Source organism: Mustelus asterias, chromosome 10 (assembly GCF_964213995.1).
Source record: "Mustelus asterias chromosome 10, sMusAst1.hap1.1, whole genome shotgun sequence".
NCBI lineage: Eukaryota > Metazoa > Chordata > Chondrichthyes > Carcharhiniformes > Triakidae > Mustelus > Mustelus asterias.
The window spans coordinates 49,743,871-49,760,008 of record NC_135810.1 but is presented as its reverse complement, the minus strand read 5'-3'; the positions used below and the strand labels follow the sequence as shown (position 1 = coordinate 49,760,008).

The 16,138-nt window shown below is 43.0% G+C and overlaps 1 protein-coding gene across 1 annotated transcript in view; it reads left to right on the top strand.

Annotated features, from left to right (window-relative positions):
* LOC144500017 (protein diaphanous homolog 3-like) overlaps positions 1 to 16,138 on the top strand; it is a 606,420-nt gene that overhangs the window by 151,448 nt on the left and 438,834 nt on the right. Inside the window, exon 9 of the mRNA XM_078222760.1 lies at positions 4,402 to 4,507. Within this exon, the coding sequence (XP_078078886.1) occupies positions 4,402 to 4,507 (106 nt within the window). The remainder of the gene's footprint in view (positions 1 to 4,401; positions 4,508 to 16,138) is intronic.

Genomic DNA, 16,138 nt, shown 5'->3' with positions numbered 1-16,138 from the left:
AATTTTTAAAAAATGTTATGAGGGTTTCTGCCTCGACCACAATTTCAGGCAATGATTTCCAGATCCTCACCACCTTCTGAGTGAACAAAATTCTCCTTGAATCCCCTTTAAACTTCCTACCTGTTATCTTAAATCAATGTTCCCTGCTTATGGACCCCTCGGTAAGAGTTTTAAACCCAACATCCCGGTTTAGGCCGTCCTCATGTGTGCGGAACTTGGCTATCAGTTTCTGTTCAGCGACTCTGCGCTGTTGTGTGTCGTGAAGGCCGCCTTGGAGAACGCTTACCCGAAGATCAGAGGCTGAATGCCCGTGACCGCTGAAGTGCTCCCCCACAGGAAGAGAACAGTCTTGCCTGGTGATTGTCGAGCGGTGTTCATTCATCCGTTGTCGTAGCGTCTGCATGGTTTCCCCAATGTACCATGCCTCTGGACATCCTTTCCTGCAGCGTTCCGCACACATGAGGACGGCCTAAACCGGGATGTTGGGTTTATGTCACACTATCAGTAACCCCCACAGCTTGCCTCCTGGACTTGCAGAATCTCACTGGCTGTCCTGTCTGGAGACAATACACATCTCTTTAACCTGTGCTTAATGCCCCCTCCACTCACATTGTCTGTATCTTTAAGACCTGGTTGGCTGTCGAGATTCGCATCCTAATCAGTATTCTGTAACTTGATTTTGTGTCCCTGTGCCCTGTTTGAGAGCAGATTTCCACTCCATCTGACGAAGGAGCAGCGCTCTGAAAGCTAATGGCATTTGCTACCAAATAAACCTGTTGGACTTTAACCTGGTGTTGTTAAAACTCTTACTGTGTTAACCCCAGTCCAACGCCGGCATCTCCACATCATGAACCCCTCAGCCAAGGATCCGTTTCCAATCTTTGTATGTTCCTCATCATTTTTGATATTCCAATCAGGTCTCCACTTAGCCTCCTCTGTTCCAACAAAAACAACCCTGGATATCCAACCTTTCCTCACCAAAATTCTTCAGTCCAGGCAGCATCCTCATGTATCTCCTGTATCATCTGCAGTGGAATCATATCTTTCTTGTTGTGCGATGACCAGAACTGTATACAGTGCTCCAGCTGTGGCCTTAATAGGGTTTTATGTTCTAGTATAACGTCCCAGCTCTTTTACTCCTCGACTAATGAAACAAATATCCCCGTTATTCTGTGGCTAAAGCAACAAATATCCCCATTAGCCCTTGGTTAATGAAAGAAATATCCCCTGTGCCTTCTTAACCACCTTATCACCTTGTCTAGCTACCTTGAGGGACCTGTGGACATGCATCCAAGGGCCCTCTGTTCCTCTATATTTCTCATTGTTCGACCATTTATTGTGGATGCCTTTGTCTTCTTAGCTTTCCCCAGATGTATTACCTAATTAAAAGTTAATTAGTTTTGACTTTTGGGTAGCTGCTGTAGCACTGACATGAGAGAAGGTTGACACACCAATTAACCTATCTTGTTAGTGATGTTCTTAGAACATTTATAAGAGCAATTTTGGATATTTTTATATAGATGGGATTCATTTGACAGTCATAGGTATAGATTTTATTGCATTTTATTCATTAAATATAACATATAACATGTCTGCAGTGAAAATAATATGTTAGTTAATAGAAATACAGATTCTCAACACATGAATGAAAAAAACATTGAACATAAAGACAAGAAGATTTGCAAGTGCAGTTAGTCAGCACTTGAAAGGCAAAAGTAAATACAATTGAACGCGATGTCAACCTTTTTGCTAATGGGCATGAATTATTATGTGTTATTAATTGGGTATTAATTATTTTAAGCAAGATATGTGCTGTAATCTGAAAATTGGAAGAAAAAATAAATTATATCATTAAAGGAGGAGAGAGCGAGTACTGTTGTAAATGCAAACTCATTTTCAGAGCCTTTAAACAAAATATCAGCACAAGTAACACACAATAGTTCGAAGGTGTAGAAGTGTTAATATAGGACCAAAAGCAGTAAGTGAAATCTGGAGGAAAAAGTTAGAATTGATATCAAGTAAAAGCCATCAAGCAAACTCATGGAAGCAAAAACATTGGGATCAGATCGGATAAAGTAATCAGTGAATTAATACACCAGAGGAATGTGCTAAAAAGCTCTTTCTCATTTCTAACTTTTCTTGTATGTTTCTTTGACCTACAAATAGGAAAGGTTATTGAACATTATCTACAAGGTAAAAATCAAATGTTATCATAGACTGATAGAATCTACAGTGCAGAAGGAGGCCATTTGTCCCATCGAGCCTGCACTGACAACAATCCCACCCAGGTCCTGTCCTATCCCCGTAACCCCACTTATTTTACTCTCCTATTCCCCTGACGTTAAGGGGCAATTTGTCCTGGCCAATCAACCTAACCCGCACATTTTTGGACTGTGGGAGGAAACCAGAGCACCCGGAGGAAATCCACACAGGGAGAATGTGCAAACTCCACGCAGGCAGACACCCGAGGCCGGAATTGAACCTGGGTCCCTGGCGCTGTGAGGCAGCAATGCTAACCACTGTGCCACCGTGCTGCCCATTGTTTAGGTTTAAAACATGTCCCATAGAGTCATCGAGGTTTACAGCATGGAAACAGGCCCTTCGGCCCGACTTGTCCATGCCGCCCTTTTTTCTTTAAAACCCCGAAGCTAATCCCAATTGCCCGCATTTGGCCCATATCCCTCTATACCCATCGTACCCATGTTACTATCTAAATGCTTTTTAAAAGATAAAATTGTACCTGCCTCTACTACTATCTCTGGCAGCTTGTTCCAGACACTCACCACCCTTTGTGTGAAACAACTGCCTCTCTGGACACTTTTGTATCTCTCCCCTCTCACCTTAAACCTATGCCCTCTAGTTTTAGACTCTCCTACCTTTGGGAAACGATATTGACTATCTACCTTGTCTATTCCCCTCATTATTTTATAGACCTCTATAAGGTCACCCCTCAGCCTCCAATGCTCCAGAGAAAAAAGTCCCAGTCTATCCAGCCTCTCCTTATAACTCAATCCATCAAGTCCCGGTAGCATCCTAGTAAATCTTTTCTGCACTCTTTTTAGTTTAGTAATATCCTTTCTATAATAGGGTGACCAGAATTGCACACAATATTCCAAGTGTGGCCTTACCAATGTCTTGTACAACTTCAACAAGACGTCCCAACTCCTGTATTCAATGTTCTGACCGATGAAACCAAGCATGCCGAATGCCTTCTTCACCACTCTGTCCACCTGTGACTTCACTTTCAAGGAGCTATGAACATGTACCCCTAGATCTCTTTGTTCTGTAACTCTCCCCAACGCCCTACCATTAACTGAGTAAGTTCTGCCCTGGTTGAATCTACCAAAATGCATCACCTCGCATTTGTCTAAATTAAACTCCATCTGCCATTTGTCGGCCAACTGGCCCAATTGATCAAGATCCCGTTGCAATTAGAGATAATTAGGAGAATCCCTCCTGGCACCATCACTGGTACACTACCAGCCACAGATTACTCTTCTCTGCAGGTGCAGGAGAGATGGCTGTGGCTGGTAGTGTACCAGTGATGGTGCCAGGAAGGATCGGCCGCAGACAGGTAGCGGAACCCCCCCCAGGGGATGATCGGTCACCCCCCCTTCGTCACATCCCTTCTCCTCCCCCCCCCCCCCCCCCCAAGGGGATGATATATCACAACCCCTCTCCACCAAACCCCCCCCCTCCCCCCAATGATCGGTCACACTCCCCCCGCCCCCCAGGGGATGATGCGTCACACACACACACACACCCCCACTCCCCCAAGGGTTGATCAGTCACACCCCCTCTCCTCCCCCCCCACCCCCCAAGGGATGATGTGTCACACCCCCTCCCCCTACCGACCAGAGGGTGAACATCAGAGAGCCGCTCTCTCCGCTTTCTGCTTTTTTTTTTCGCGCCCGGGCGCGCTGTCAGATTTTTTTTCGAACTGCGCATGTGCAGTTCAGAGCTCCGATCGGTCTGCTAGCGCTAAGCCCCGCACACAGCGCGGATCGGGCCGGAGCTGGCAAAACGCGTATGGGCACGCTGCAAAGAGGATTCCAGGCGCGGATCTATTTGACGCCGAGATCCGGCACTTAGACTCAAAATGGTAAAATTCCCCCCTGTATGTCCCTTTGAGGTATTGTTCTTCTTTAATGATTCCTTCACACATGGAGTGAACCAGCCACTACATCTCTGGCCTAAAACATGGTACTCCCACCTTCAAAAGCTTTCATTTGCTGATTCATTAAAAATTATCTATGTCAATTAAAAATTGCTGGTTGCTATCTGAGGTAGCAAATTGATGGGTAGGATGAAAAGTTCATTTAATTACCGTATACCGCATACATAGTGGTGCACTTGTTTAATTTTTTTTGCATTTGACACTGGTGTTCAATTTTCTTTTAGCCTAGAAAATGTTTTAGAAGCCATAACTACAGCAGGAGAACTAAGGAAGTGGGAAAGATTCTACCCCATTGTGGAAGGTCTACATGACACCCCCATTCAATTAAAGGTATGTTAACAGTTGAGAATGTACCATTGGAATGTGGCGTACATTAATCTTGAACATCATTTGTTTGCTAAATAACGGGCCAACACATTACTTTGAAGTATCATGCCACAATTAATTTATCAATTCAGAACTTTAAAGGAGAATTTTATTGACCACAGTTGGCTCTTTAGCACTTCTGGAGCTGGGTGATGGATTATTGAAAAATTCTGAGCCACAAGGCCTGATTTGCCGCCATTAATTTAGATGTTTCACTTATACATTGTTTTGATTGTGAACCGATTCCTCTGTTTCCACATTTGAAAGCAGTAAATTCTCACAAAGATGCGCACCAGTTGTACATTTACCATTTTATAGCTGAGGTGTGTGTCAGTTGTAGCTCGGCTGCAAGGGCCCCCTTCACCTGCTTCCTCCCAGTAGCCAAGGAGCTTCTTCCAGAGTGGTAGTATGGTTTTTCCTTTGAGAGATATTGCAGACATGGGGGGCGATTCTCCCATCCCGCTGTGCTGATAGGCCCTGGCCCTTGAAATCTAATGATATTCACGTTGGTGGCCTCTGCATTGCATAGTGTGGGAGAGATTCTAGTGTGATTGCCCACTTAAAAAACCAGCTCAAATTAGTCCAGTTTTCCCGCAAATTCAACATGTAGAAATTTTTTTGGGAGATTTCCGCCCATGATCTTTACTGCATGACAAATACAAGAAGAATGCAAGGAACCACATCAACCACTGTATGTTGTCTTTTTCTACATCATGAAAGTCTTTGACTGTCAACTGTGAAAGCATATGGCGTATCCTATTCAATTTTGGCTGTCTTCTCCAATGCAACAACTAAAGACCCAACCTCAGTGAAAACTGGGTCATACAAGTTTTAACCTTATACCTACCTACTTTCTCCATTTTCCTTGCAGTCAAGTAATGTATCAGAAAATTTCAAACTGTCAACAACATTTTCTACTATTATTTAGATTTCCAATATTCGTAATTTATTTTATTCAGGTATTTTGGGGAAATTGTCGGATAAAATGCTTTCTGTTGTTACTTCCTTTTTCTCCATTCATATTAAACTCTGTAAATGTTAAAGGTAAAGCTGCGATTGTCCCAGATGACCATAGGCTGTTCTATCCTTTGAGGGAGAGAGGTGACCGGTGGTGATTTAACCTGTGGATCACCACACCTCAGGTGAGGGGCAAAATAGAGAAGATGGGCCTTTCCGAACCTCAGCCAGTACGGGAATTGAATCCATGCTGTTGGCGTCACTCTCCATCACTAATCAGCTGCCCAGACAACTGAGCTAAACTCTGTTAATAATTAATCATTTACATTATCAATTACCTGCACTTTTTTTTCAATAATGCAAGAAAGAAATTTAACATGAGAACTGGGTGCCCGTGTCTTAAAGCTCTAAAATTTAGTAGGCAACTGAACCTGCTGATGAAAAACTTGCTAATGGCATGTTTGTAGGATTATTTGGCCTGTTAATGAATGAACAGTCAGGGGTTTTGTTAATTAAGCTATAATGAAGAAAAGTGTGCTGATTCCCATCTTTTTACAATAAAGTTTGCAATTAGATTGTATTTGAGAAATATTGAAAACAAAACTTAGCCACAGGAATTATTTTTAAAAGTTAATATTTCAAAGATTTGCATGTGAAAGAGTAATGCATTAACTTATGCTATTGTGTTAATTCTGCAATGTTGAATCTGAAGTTTAAGTCCTCGTGGTGTCTGACTTTTGTTAATCGCTTTTTGACTGAAAGAGTCGTCAGTACTGTTCATACCATGTCTTATGGGGGACCTTGACAAAGCCCATAGAGATCAGCATTTTTCTGCATCGTAAAGAATTCACACATTTAATTAAAGAAAGCTGAATAAATTGTAAGGTAGACAAATATAGGGGTGAAATAAAAATGAGACGCATATTAAACAGAATTAGTTATTAGATTGGTATGCAAGACTTACTGAACTGTAAGCTGAATAGTTTTGATGTTTATATGTGAGTATGTTCTGAATCCTGTTGTCACAAACCATGTTGATGTTATCTGTGAGGGCATCTCAACATGAGACACCGGTTCGTGGTGGTATATATTATTTTTTTCAAATGGTCTGAGGAATCACATGAAACCATCCATGAGAATAAGAAGCCCAGTTATTAAAAGCTATTTGTTAAATGAAAGAAAAGACAAATACACATGAGCAAGACTATAATTCTATAAGGCATGTAAACACCAGGGTAATACACATGCACACAGTTTTATCGAGGAATTACCCCTTGTTCCAAACTATATCCCCGATACCTGAACTCAGTAAGACTTCCCTGTTCCCCAAACAACATCCACCTTAAACAAATCTATGAGTCAAATCCAATTTATAGACACCACACAATACCAGAAGGATGATCCAGTCTGGAAAGCAACTTTGCCCGGTTCAGTGAAGATGGATAAATTGCCTTAACAAAGGTTTTTGCATTAGTTTTGTTTTAAGACTTTAAAAGGACACCTTGGCTTTCCTATGTGATGTTAAACTGGCCTTCCAGTCAGATGTTCAACTGGCCTGTCTGCTTCTGCAGGAGTTGACAATTATGATCACCGGATATTGGGCCTTCTGTCTCTCCTCCATCCTGTCTCTTGAAAATTAGCAGTGGTTAGCACTGTTGCCTCACAGCTCAAGGGCTTGGATTCAATTCCAACCATGAGGGATTGTCTGTGTGGAGTTTGAATGTTTCCCCATGTCTGTGTGAGTTTCTTCCCAGTACTCCGGGTTTTCCCCCATAGTCCAAAGGTATGCAGGGTAGGTGCATTGGCCATGCTAAATTGCCCCATACTATTCAAAGATGTGTAGGTTTGGCAGATTAGCCACGGTAAATGTGCAGAGCCACGGAGATAGAGCGGAAGGGTGGGCCTGGGTGGCATGCTCTTTCGCAGAGTTGGAGAGTCGAATGGCCTCCTTCTCCACTATAGGAATTCTATGGTATACCTCCCCTGATCTCTCCACCATCTCGATAAACTGCTTCCTGTGACTATTTATACCTAACCATATCTAGATGTCTGCTAGTCTCGATACTGGGGAAAAGGACGAATCTTATCAGCCCCTTGAGTGAGCTCTTGCTGTTGCCAAGCAGAGTCGCCCTTGGTGCTAGGTACATTACATCCCATCATTCCCATTGTAAATTCTGGGTCTTGTTACCAAGCAAATCCATGACATTTGAAATCATCAAAATTCCTTTATTATAAGTGCAAATAATGGCAATATTAGTGTCATCATCTTGTAAATACATTGTCTAAATTGGCAGGTGCCATGTCCCTTGTTGGAAGTGTGTACTTTTATGCACCTTGAAAATAGTGTCAAGGTGCTTAGCAACTTGGTTGGGGTGCAATGACTGAATTTATATTTTTATTAGCACAAATTACAGAGGCAACAGCATTCCAAATATCCACAATAAATACAAGAGAGCATAGACACAAAACTGCTGTGTTGTGCTTTGAAAAATGAAACATTGTGAGCATGTGTATCTTCTTTCAAAAGAACAAAAGCATGACTGGTATTTATTTCACACTTTCAAGTTCACAAAAGTCCAGAGGTATTTTTGAAATTTATTTACTGTTTGTAATATAGTTTGTACAAGTTCCTACAAGCAGCAGTGTGATTGACATCAGATAATCTGTTCCATTGATGTTGATTGAGGGGGAAATATTGACCAAGTAAACAGCGATAATTCCCCTGCTCTTCTTTTAAGTCTACCTGGCAGGGCCTCAGTTTAATATCTCATCTGAAAGAAGGCACTTCCAATAGTGCAATGCTCTATCAGTACTGCACTGGCGCATTAGTTTTGATTTTTATGTTTTAGACTTGGGCTGGATTTTTCCCCCCATCAGAGGTGGGTGGGGCTAAAAATTACCACTGCCAGTCAATGTGCCAGTTCCTTGGCTATTTTTATTGGGACCAGTTATTGGAATTTTCTGGAGAAACTTAGTGAACCAGATGAGTTTTAATGATAGCTCACAGGTTAAAGTCCAACAAGTTTATTTGTAATCACGAGCTTTCGGAGCGCTGTTCTTTCATCAAGTGAGTGGAGGTAGGTTCACAAACATGGCATATATAGGCAAAGACACAATTGCAAGACAATTAAAAATTGGAATGTGAAGAATGGTTGGAATGCGAGTCTTTGCAGGTAATCAAGTCTCTCCAGGTGCAAACAGTGTGCGTTGAGAGAGGGGTAATCACAAGTTAAAGAGGTGGGAATTGTCTCAAATCAGGACAGTTAGTAGGATTTTGCAAACCCAGGCAGCATGGTGGATGATATGAATCCAAGATCCCGGTTGAGGCCGTCCTCATGCATGCGGAACTTGGCTATCAGTTTCTCCTTGGCGATTCTGTATTGCCATTTGTCCTGAAGGCTGCCTTGGAGAACGCTTACCCGAAGATCGGAGACTGAATGCCCTTGACTGCTGAAGTGCTACCCGACAGAAGGGAACACTTCTGCCTGGTGATTGTTGCGCAGTGTCTGTTCATCCATTGTTGTAACATCTGCATGGTCTCGCCGATGTACCACGTCTTGGGACATACTTCCCTGCAGTGTATGAGGTAGACAACGTTGGCCGAGTTGCATGAGTTCTGGCTTGAGACAATTCACATCTTGTGACAATTCGCACCTCTTTAACCTGTGATTATCTCTCTTTCGACGCACACTGTTTGTACCTGTAAAGACTTGCATTCCAACCATTCTTCACATTCCAATCTGTAATTATCCTGCAGTTGTGTCTTTGCCTATAGATGTCGTGTTTGTGAACCTACCTCCACTCACCTGATGAAGGAGCAATGCTCCGAAAACTTGTGATTCTAAATAAGCTGTTGGGCTTTAATCTTGTGTTGTGGGGCTTCTTACTGTGCCCATCCCAGTCCAATGCTGGCATCTCCACCGCACAGTTTTTATGATAATTGACAATAGTTTCATTGTCACCATTCCTGAGCCGAGCTTTATATTCCATATTTATTAATTGAACCAGCTGCCATGGTGTGATTTGAACCGATGTCCCCAGAGTGAGCCCTGGCCTTTGATTACTCGTCCAGTGACAATACCGCTATTCCACAGTCTTCTCTGCTGCCGTCCTTAATTGAACAGAGAACATGTATCTATGCCAATAAAGGAGTGCCCCTTGCACTTCAAGGAGTCATTGTTTTCCTTTGGGGTTAGTTTTGGGACCCAGAAACAATCCTGACTTCTGCTTCCAGCCCCTGGATGTGACTTGAGTCCACAACATTCTGATTCAGAGACAAGAATATTACCAATTGGGTCACAGATTAATGCCATGAGAATGAAAATCTCTGTTTAGGAATGCCAGTGCACATGTGAACTTGTTTATATTAGGAACATATTTTGTTTGGAGGAGGTAATGTTCATCGTTTTGAGAGAAATGGATTGTCCAGATTGCTGCTGGTGATTTGGATTGAACAGTGAACGAAAACGTGGAAGATACAGGATTGATTCAGCATGCCTCAAAGGATCATTTAAAAAAAATCATGAGGTATGGGCATCACTGACGAGACCAGCATGCATTCTCTTGTTAACAGGATAGAAAATACTTAGAATGGTGTTCCAATAGAAACAATAGACTTTGGATCAATTTATTTCTTCCAAAAGAATCCAGGAAAGTACTCTTGAGAACTCTCGAATGGACTTGAAATTTACACAAATAAATATTGACTTAGTTGCTCAAATATTCAATGGGTGCCAGAGTTCTAGAGCTGCTTGCCGAGGAGGTCTAGATAGAGAGGAAAGGGAGTGTGTCAAGTGGATTGAACAGTAAATTAATAAATATTCTGGATTTTTGCTCAATTACCGAGAGTTCAAGGAATATTTAAACAGGCATTTTCCTCAGGAGTATAGTCCATATTGGGGTTGATTGTATGATCAGTTAATGTAGTAGACCTAAGGTGCGAATGGTGCCTTACTGAATGCTGTTTCTGTATTTGAAGAGTTTGCATAACAATTTATTCATATTCTCAAATATAACCTCTAATTATAATATTTAAGATACTAATCTGTTGAAATGTGCTGGTCTTTTGACATTCAGTTCTTAGAATGATGCTGAATATACATATTAGTGCATTAGCAGCTATGCACGGGAGAAGGATAGACATTGATTTTAAATTCTCTATGTTAGGGGAAGGGAAGTAATGCTAATCAGCAATGGCTTAAGTGACAAATGAGTGGCAGAAACTTCAGACATAACAGACTACAAGATGAAAGCATGTAAAATTGCGGACACCAATGCACCGCTCCCCGATGAGTTCAATGCATTCTATGCCTGTTTTAAGCAAGAAGTCAGTGAGAACACCCCTCCACCCCGGAAGCCTCGGATGAACCTGTACCTGAGGTCACTGTTGAAGACGTCAGAGCAGCCTTCTCGAAAGTCAACCCGCAGAAAGCGACTGGCCCAGATGAGGTACCTAGGACGAGCACTCAGGTCCTGCACAGACCAGCTGGCAGAGATATTCGCAGACATCTTCAACCCCTCTTTACACCAATCCGAGGTTCCTATCTGCTTCAAGAAGACGACCATCCCCTGGTACCGAAGAAAAGCCAGGCAGCATGCCTTAATGACATCCATCATTTTGAAGTGCTTCGAAAGGTTAGTCATGGCATGAATCAATTCCGGCCTCCCAGATTGTTTGGATCCACTACGGTTCACTTATTGCCGCAACAGGTCCACAGCAGACGCCATCTCCCTGGCCCTGCACTGAACCTTGGAACACTTAAATAACGAAGACTCTTATTTGTCGACTACAGCTCAGCCTTCAACCTCATTATTCCCACAAAACTCACCTCCAAACTCTGGCCTTGCTCCTCCCTCTGCGACTGGATCCTGAACTTCTGAACCCACAGACCGTAATCAGTAAGGATAGGCAACAACACCTCCCCCACGATCATCCTCAACACCGGTGCCCCATAGGACTGTGTTCTCAGACCCTTACTATACTCCTCATACACCAATGACTGTGTGGCCAAATTCCCCTCCAATTCGATTTTCAAGTTTGCTGACGACACCACCATAGCGGATCGGATCTCAAACAATGACGAGACAGAGTACAGGAACGAGAATCTGGTGAACTGGTGCGACGACGATAATCCCTCCCTCATTGTCATCAAAATGAAAGAGATAGTCATCGACTTCAGGAAGCGTAGTGGAGAACATGCCCCTGTTTACATCAATGGGGACGAAGTAGAAATGGTCGAGAGCTTCAAGATCATCAACAACCTGTCCTGGTCCCTCCATGCCGACGCTATAGTTAAGAAAGCCCACCAATGCCTCTACTATCTCAGAAGACAAAGGAAATTTGGCATATTTGCTACGACTCTCACTAGTTTTTAAAGATGCACCATAGAAAGCATTCTTTCTGGTTGTATCACAGCTTGGTATGGCTCCTGCCCTGTCCAAGACTGCAAGAAACTACAAAGGGTCGTGAACGAAGGCCAGTCCATCAATCAAACCTGCCTCCCACCCATTCACTCTGTCTACACTTTCTGCTGCCTTGGAAAAGCAGCCAGCATAATTCCGGACCCTATGCATCCCGGACATACCCTCTTCCACCTCCTTCCATCAAGGGAAAGATACAAAATTCTGAGGACACGTACCAACCAACTCAAGAACAGCTTCTTCCCTGCTGCCAAGAGACTTCTGAATGGACTACCTCTCATTAAGTTGATCTTTCTCTACACCCTAGCTATGTCTGTAACATTACAATCCGCACTCTCTCATTTCCTTCCCTATGAACGGTATGCTTTGTCTGTATAGCGCGCAAGAAATAATACTTTTCACTATACTAACGCGTGACAAATCAAAAATTAATGCAGGGTGAGATATGTCGTGGAACTTTGTAGAAGATGGGTTAATGGTTGTTGAGAGGCCAGCAACCAAAATGCTGGAGTAGTTAGTATAGAATCATAGAATGTTTATAGCACATAAGCAGGCCATTTGGCCCATCATGTCTGTGCTGGCTCTCTGTGACTGACTCAGCTCTTCTCACTCTGCTGCTTTTTCCTCTTTCCCCTGCAAATCTTCTCTGATCAGTTGGTTATCCATTTCCTTTCTTGTAGCTATGATTAAAATACTTCACCACTGACTTAGACAGCGCATTCCAGATCCTAACAACTCGCTGAGTAGAAGATTTATCAGCATTTCATCTCTGGTTCTTTTGCCACTTTAAATCTGTTTCCTTCCTATCTACTCAGTTAGGGATCCTCATGATTTTGAACAGTTCCATCAAACCTCCTCTCACCCATCTCTTCTTAAAGGAGAACAACTCAAACTTCTTCAGTCTATCCACATTACTGAAGTCTCTCTTAAGAACAATTCTTGTAAATCTTTTCTGCACCCTTGCCAATTCCTTCACATCTTTCTGTGAGTACAGTACCCAGAACTGGATGCAATGCTCCAGTTGAGGATGGCCCACTGTTTTATAAAGATTCACCTTGACTTCTTTGCTTTTGTACTCTGAGTTGGATTTTGTGGGTCACCGTGGGCAGGAAATCAGGAGGATGGATCTATAAAAGTTCTAGAGAGGTTGAGGAAAGGATTGCGGAGTCAATCCTGCTTAGGAGTGAAAGTAATAGGGCAATTGTTATGGGGGATTTTAACTTGACTAATATTGACTGGAATTGTTATAGCTCTAGCTCGTTAGAGGGGTCAGTTTTTGTTCAAAGCGTGCAGGAAGGTTTTTTGACTCAGTATGTAGACAGGCCAACTAGAGGTGAGGCTATATTGGATCTGGTGCTGGGAAATGAGCCAGACCAGGTGCTAGACTTGGAAGTTGGTGTGCATTTTGGTGATAGTGACCACAATTCGGTTACGTTCACCTTAGTGATGGAAAGGGATAGGCATGAACCTCGGGCCAGTGGTTTTAGCTGGGGGAAGGGTAATTATGAGGCTATTAGGAGAGAATTAGGAAACATAGGTTGGACTAGGAGATTACAGGGACTGGGAACGTCCGACATGTGGAGTTTTTTCAAGGAGCAGCTACTGCGAGTCTGTGATAGGTATGTCCCTGTCAGGCAAGGAGGAATTGGTAGGGCTAGGGAACCGTGGTGCACCAAAAAAGTTTCTTTGTTGGTTAAAAAGAAAAAGGAGGCTTATGTTCGGATGAGACGTGAGCACTCGGGTAGTGCACTAGAAAGCTTTAGATTGGCTAAGAGGGAGTTGAAGAGCGAGCTTAGAAGGGCTAAAAGGGGACATGAGAAGACTTTGGCGGATAGGGTTAAAGAGAATCCTAAGGCGTTCTATAGGTATGTCAAGAACAGAAGGTTGGTTAGGGCAAGTTTAGGGCCAGTTATAGATGGCAGAGGGAAGTTATGTGTGGAACCGGAGGAGATTGGTGAAGCATTGAACCAATATTTCTCTTCGGTGTTCACGCAAGGGGACATGAATATAGCTGAGGAGGACACTGGGTTGCAGGGGAGTAGAATAGACAGTATTACAGTTGATAAGGAGGATGTGCAGGATATTCTGGAGGGTCTGAAAATAGATAAATCCCCTGGTCCGGATGGGATTTATCCAAGGATTCTCTGGGAGGCAAGAGAAGTGATTGCAGAGCCTCTGGCTCTGATCTTCAGGTCGTCGTTGGCCTCTGGTATAGTACCAGAAGATTGGAGGTTAGCGAATGTTGTCCCATTGTTTAAGAAGGGGAACAGAGACTTCCCCGGGAATTATAGACCGGTGAGTCTCACTTCTGTTGTCGGCAAGATGTTGGAAAAAATTATAAGGGATAGGATTTATAGTTATTTGGAGAGTAATGAATTGATAGGTGATAGTCAGCATGGTTTTGTGGCAGGTAGGTCGTGCCTTACTAACCTTATTGAGTTTTTTGAGAAAGTGACCAAGGAGGTGGATGGGGGCAAGGCAGTGGACGTGGTATATATGGATTTTAGTAAGGCGTTTGATAAGGTTCACCATGGTAGGCTTCTGCAGAAAATGCAGATGTATGGGATTGGGGGTGATCTAGGAAATTGGATCAGGAATTGGCTAGCGGATAGGAAACAGAGGGTGGTGGTTGATAGTAAATATTCATCATGGAGTGCGGTTACAAGTGGTGTACCTCAGGGATCTGTTTTGGGGCCACTGCTGTTTGTAATATTTATTAATGATCTGGATGAGGGTATAGTTGGGTGGATTAGCAAATTTGCTGATGACACCAAAGTCGGTGGTGTGGTAGACAGTGAGGAAGGGTGTCGTAGTTTGCAGGAAGACTTAGACAGGTTGCAAAGTTGGGCCGAGAGGTGGCGGATGGAGTTTAATGCGGAGAAGTGTGAGGTAATTCACTTTGGTAGGAATAACAGATGTGTTGAGTATAGGGCTAACGGGAGGACTTTGAATAGTGTGGAGGAGCAGAGGGATCTAGGTGTATGTGTGCATAGATCCCTGAAAGTTGGGAATCAAGTAGATAAGGTTGTTAAGAAGGCATATGGTGTCTTGGCGTTTATTGGTAGGGGGATTGAATTTAGGAGTCGTAGCGTTATGTTGCAACTGTACACAACTCTGGTGCGGCCGCACTTGGAGTACTGTGTGCAGTTCTGGTCCCCACATTACAGGAAGGATGTGGAGGCTTTGGAGAGGGTGCAGAGGAGGTTTACCAGGATGTTGCCTGGTATGGAGGGGAGATCCTATGAGGAGAGGCTGAGGGATTTGGGATTGTTTTCGCTGGAAAGGCGGCGGCTAAGAGGGGATCTTATTGAAACATATAAGATGATTAGAGGTTTAGATAGGGTGGATAGTGATAGCCTTTTTCCTCTGATGGAGAAATCCAGCACGAGGGGGCATGGCTTTAAATTGAGGGGGGGTAGTTATAGAACCGATGTCAGGGGTAGGTTCTTTACCCAGAGGGTGGTGAGGGATTGGAATGCCCTGCCAGCATCAGTAGTAAATGCGCCTAGTTTGGGGGCGTTTAAGAGATCCGTAGATAGGTTCATGGACGAAAAGAAATTGGTTTAGGTTGGAGGGTCACAGTTTTTTTTTAACTGGTCGGTGCAACATCGTGGGCCGAAGGGCCTGTTCTGCGCTGTAATGTTCTATGTTCTATGTTCTATGTTCTATAAAACAGGAGTTAGCTGAATTGACTTTTTAAAAGAATGTTCTGAGCTGTTTTATTGAAAATATTGTGTGTTTTCAAATGCTGTGATTGTCTTTGATGCTGTGGTGCAATTTATCACAGCTGTCAAAATGTCAGCAGAGCTTTCAGAGCAGATTGTTGGATGTTGATCTGCCTGAAACTTCCTCAGTGAGGTGGAACTTTTTAACAAGAAAAATTATTTTTTTAGCTTTGTAGTTATAGAACATCAAACAGACCGGGAAATCCTCCAAAGAAGGACATGTTTAGTTAACACATGGAGGAGATAAGTGCGCTACTGAGTGTCCTGTTTACTTATTTAATATTGCTTTTCTTCATTCTTTCTACCAAAATATATTGCTTCGTATTTTTCTGCACTAAATTTTATCTATGTGTCCACCCATTCTACTTGCTGATCTGTGTCCTCTTGAAGTCTACCACTATCCTTCTCACAGTTCAGAATACTTCCAAGTTTTGTCATATGCAAATTTTGAAATTGTGCCTTGTGCAGGTCATTAATGTAGGCAATATCCTCC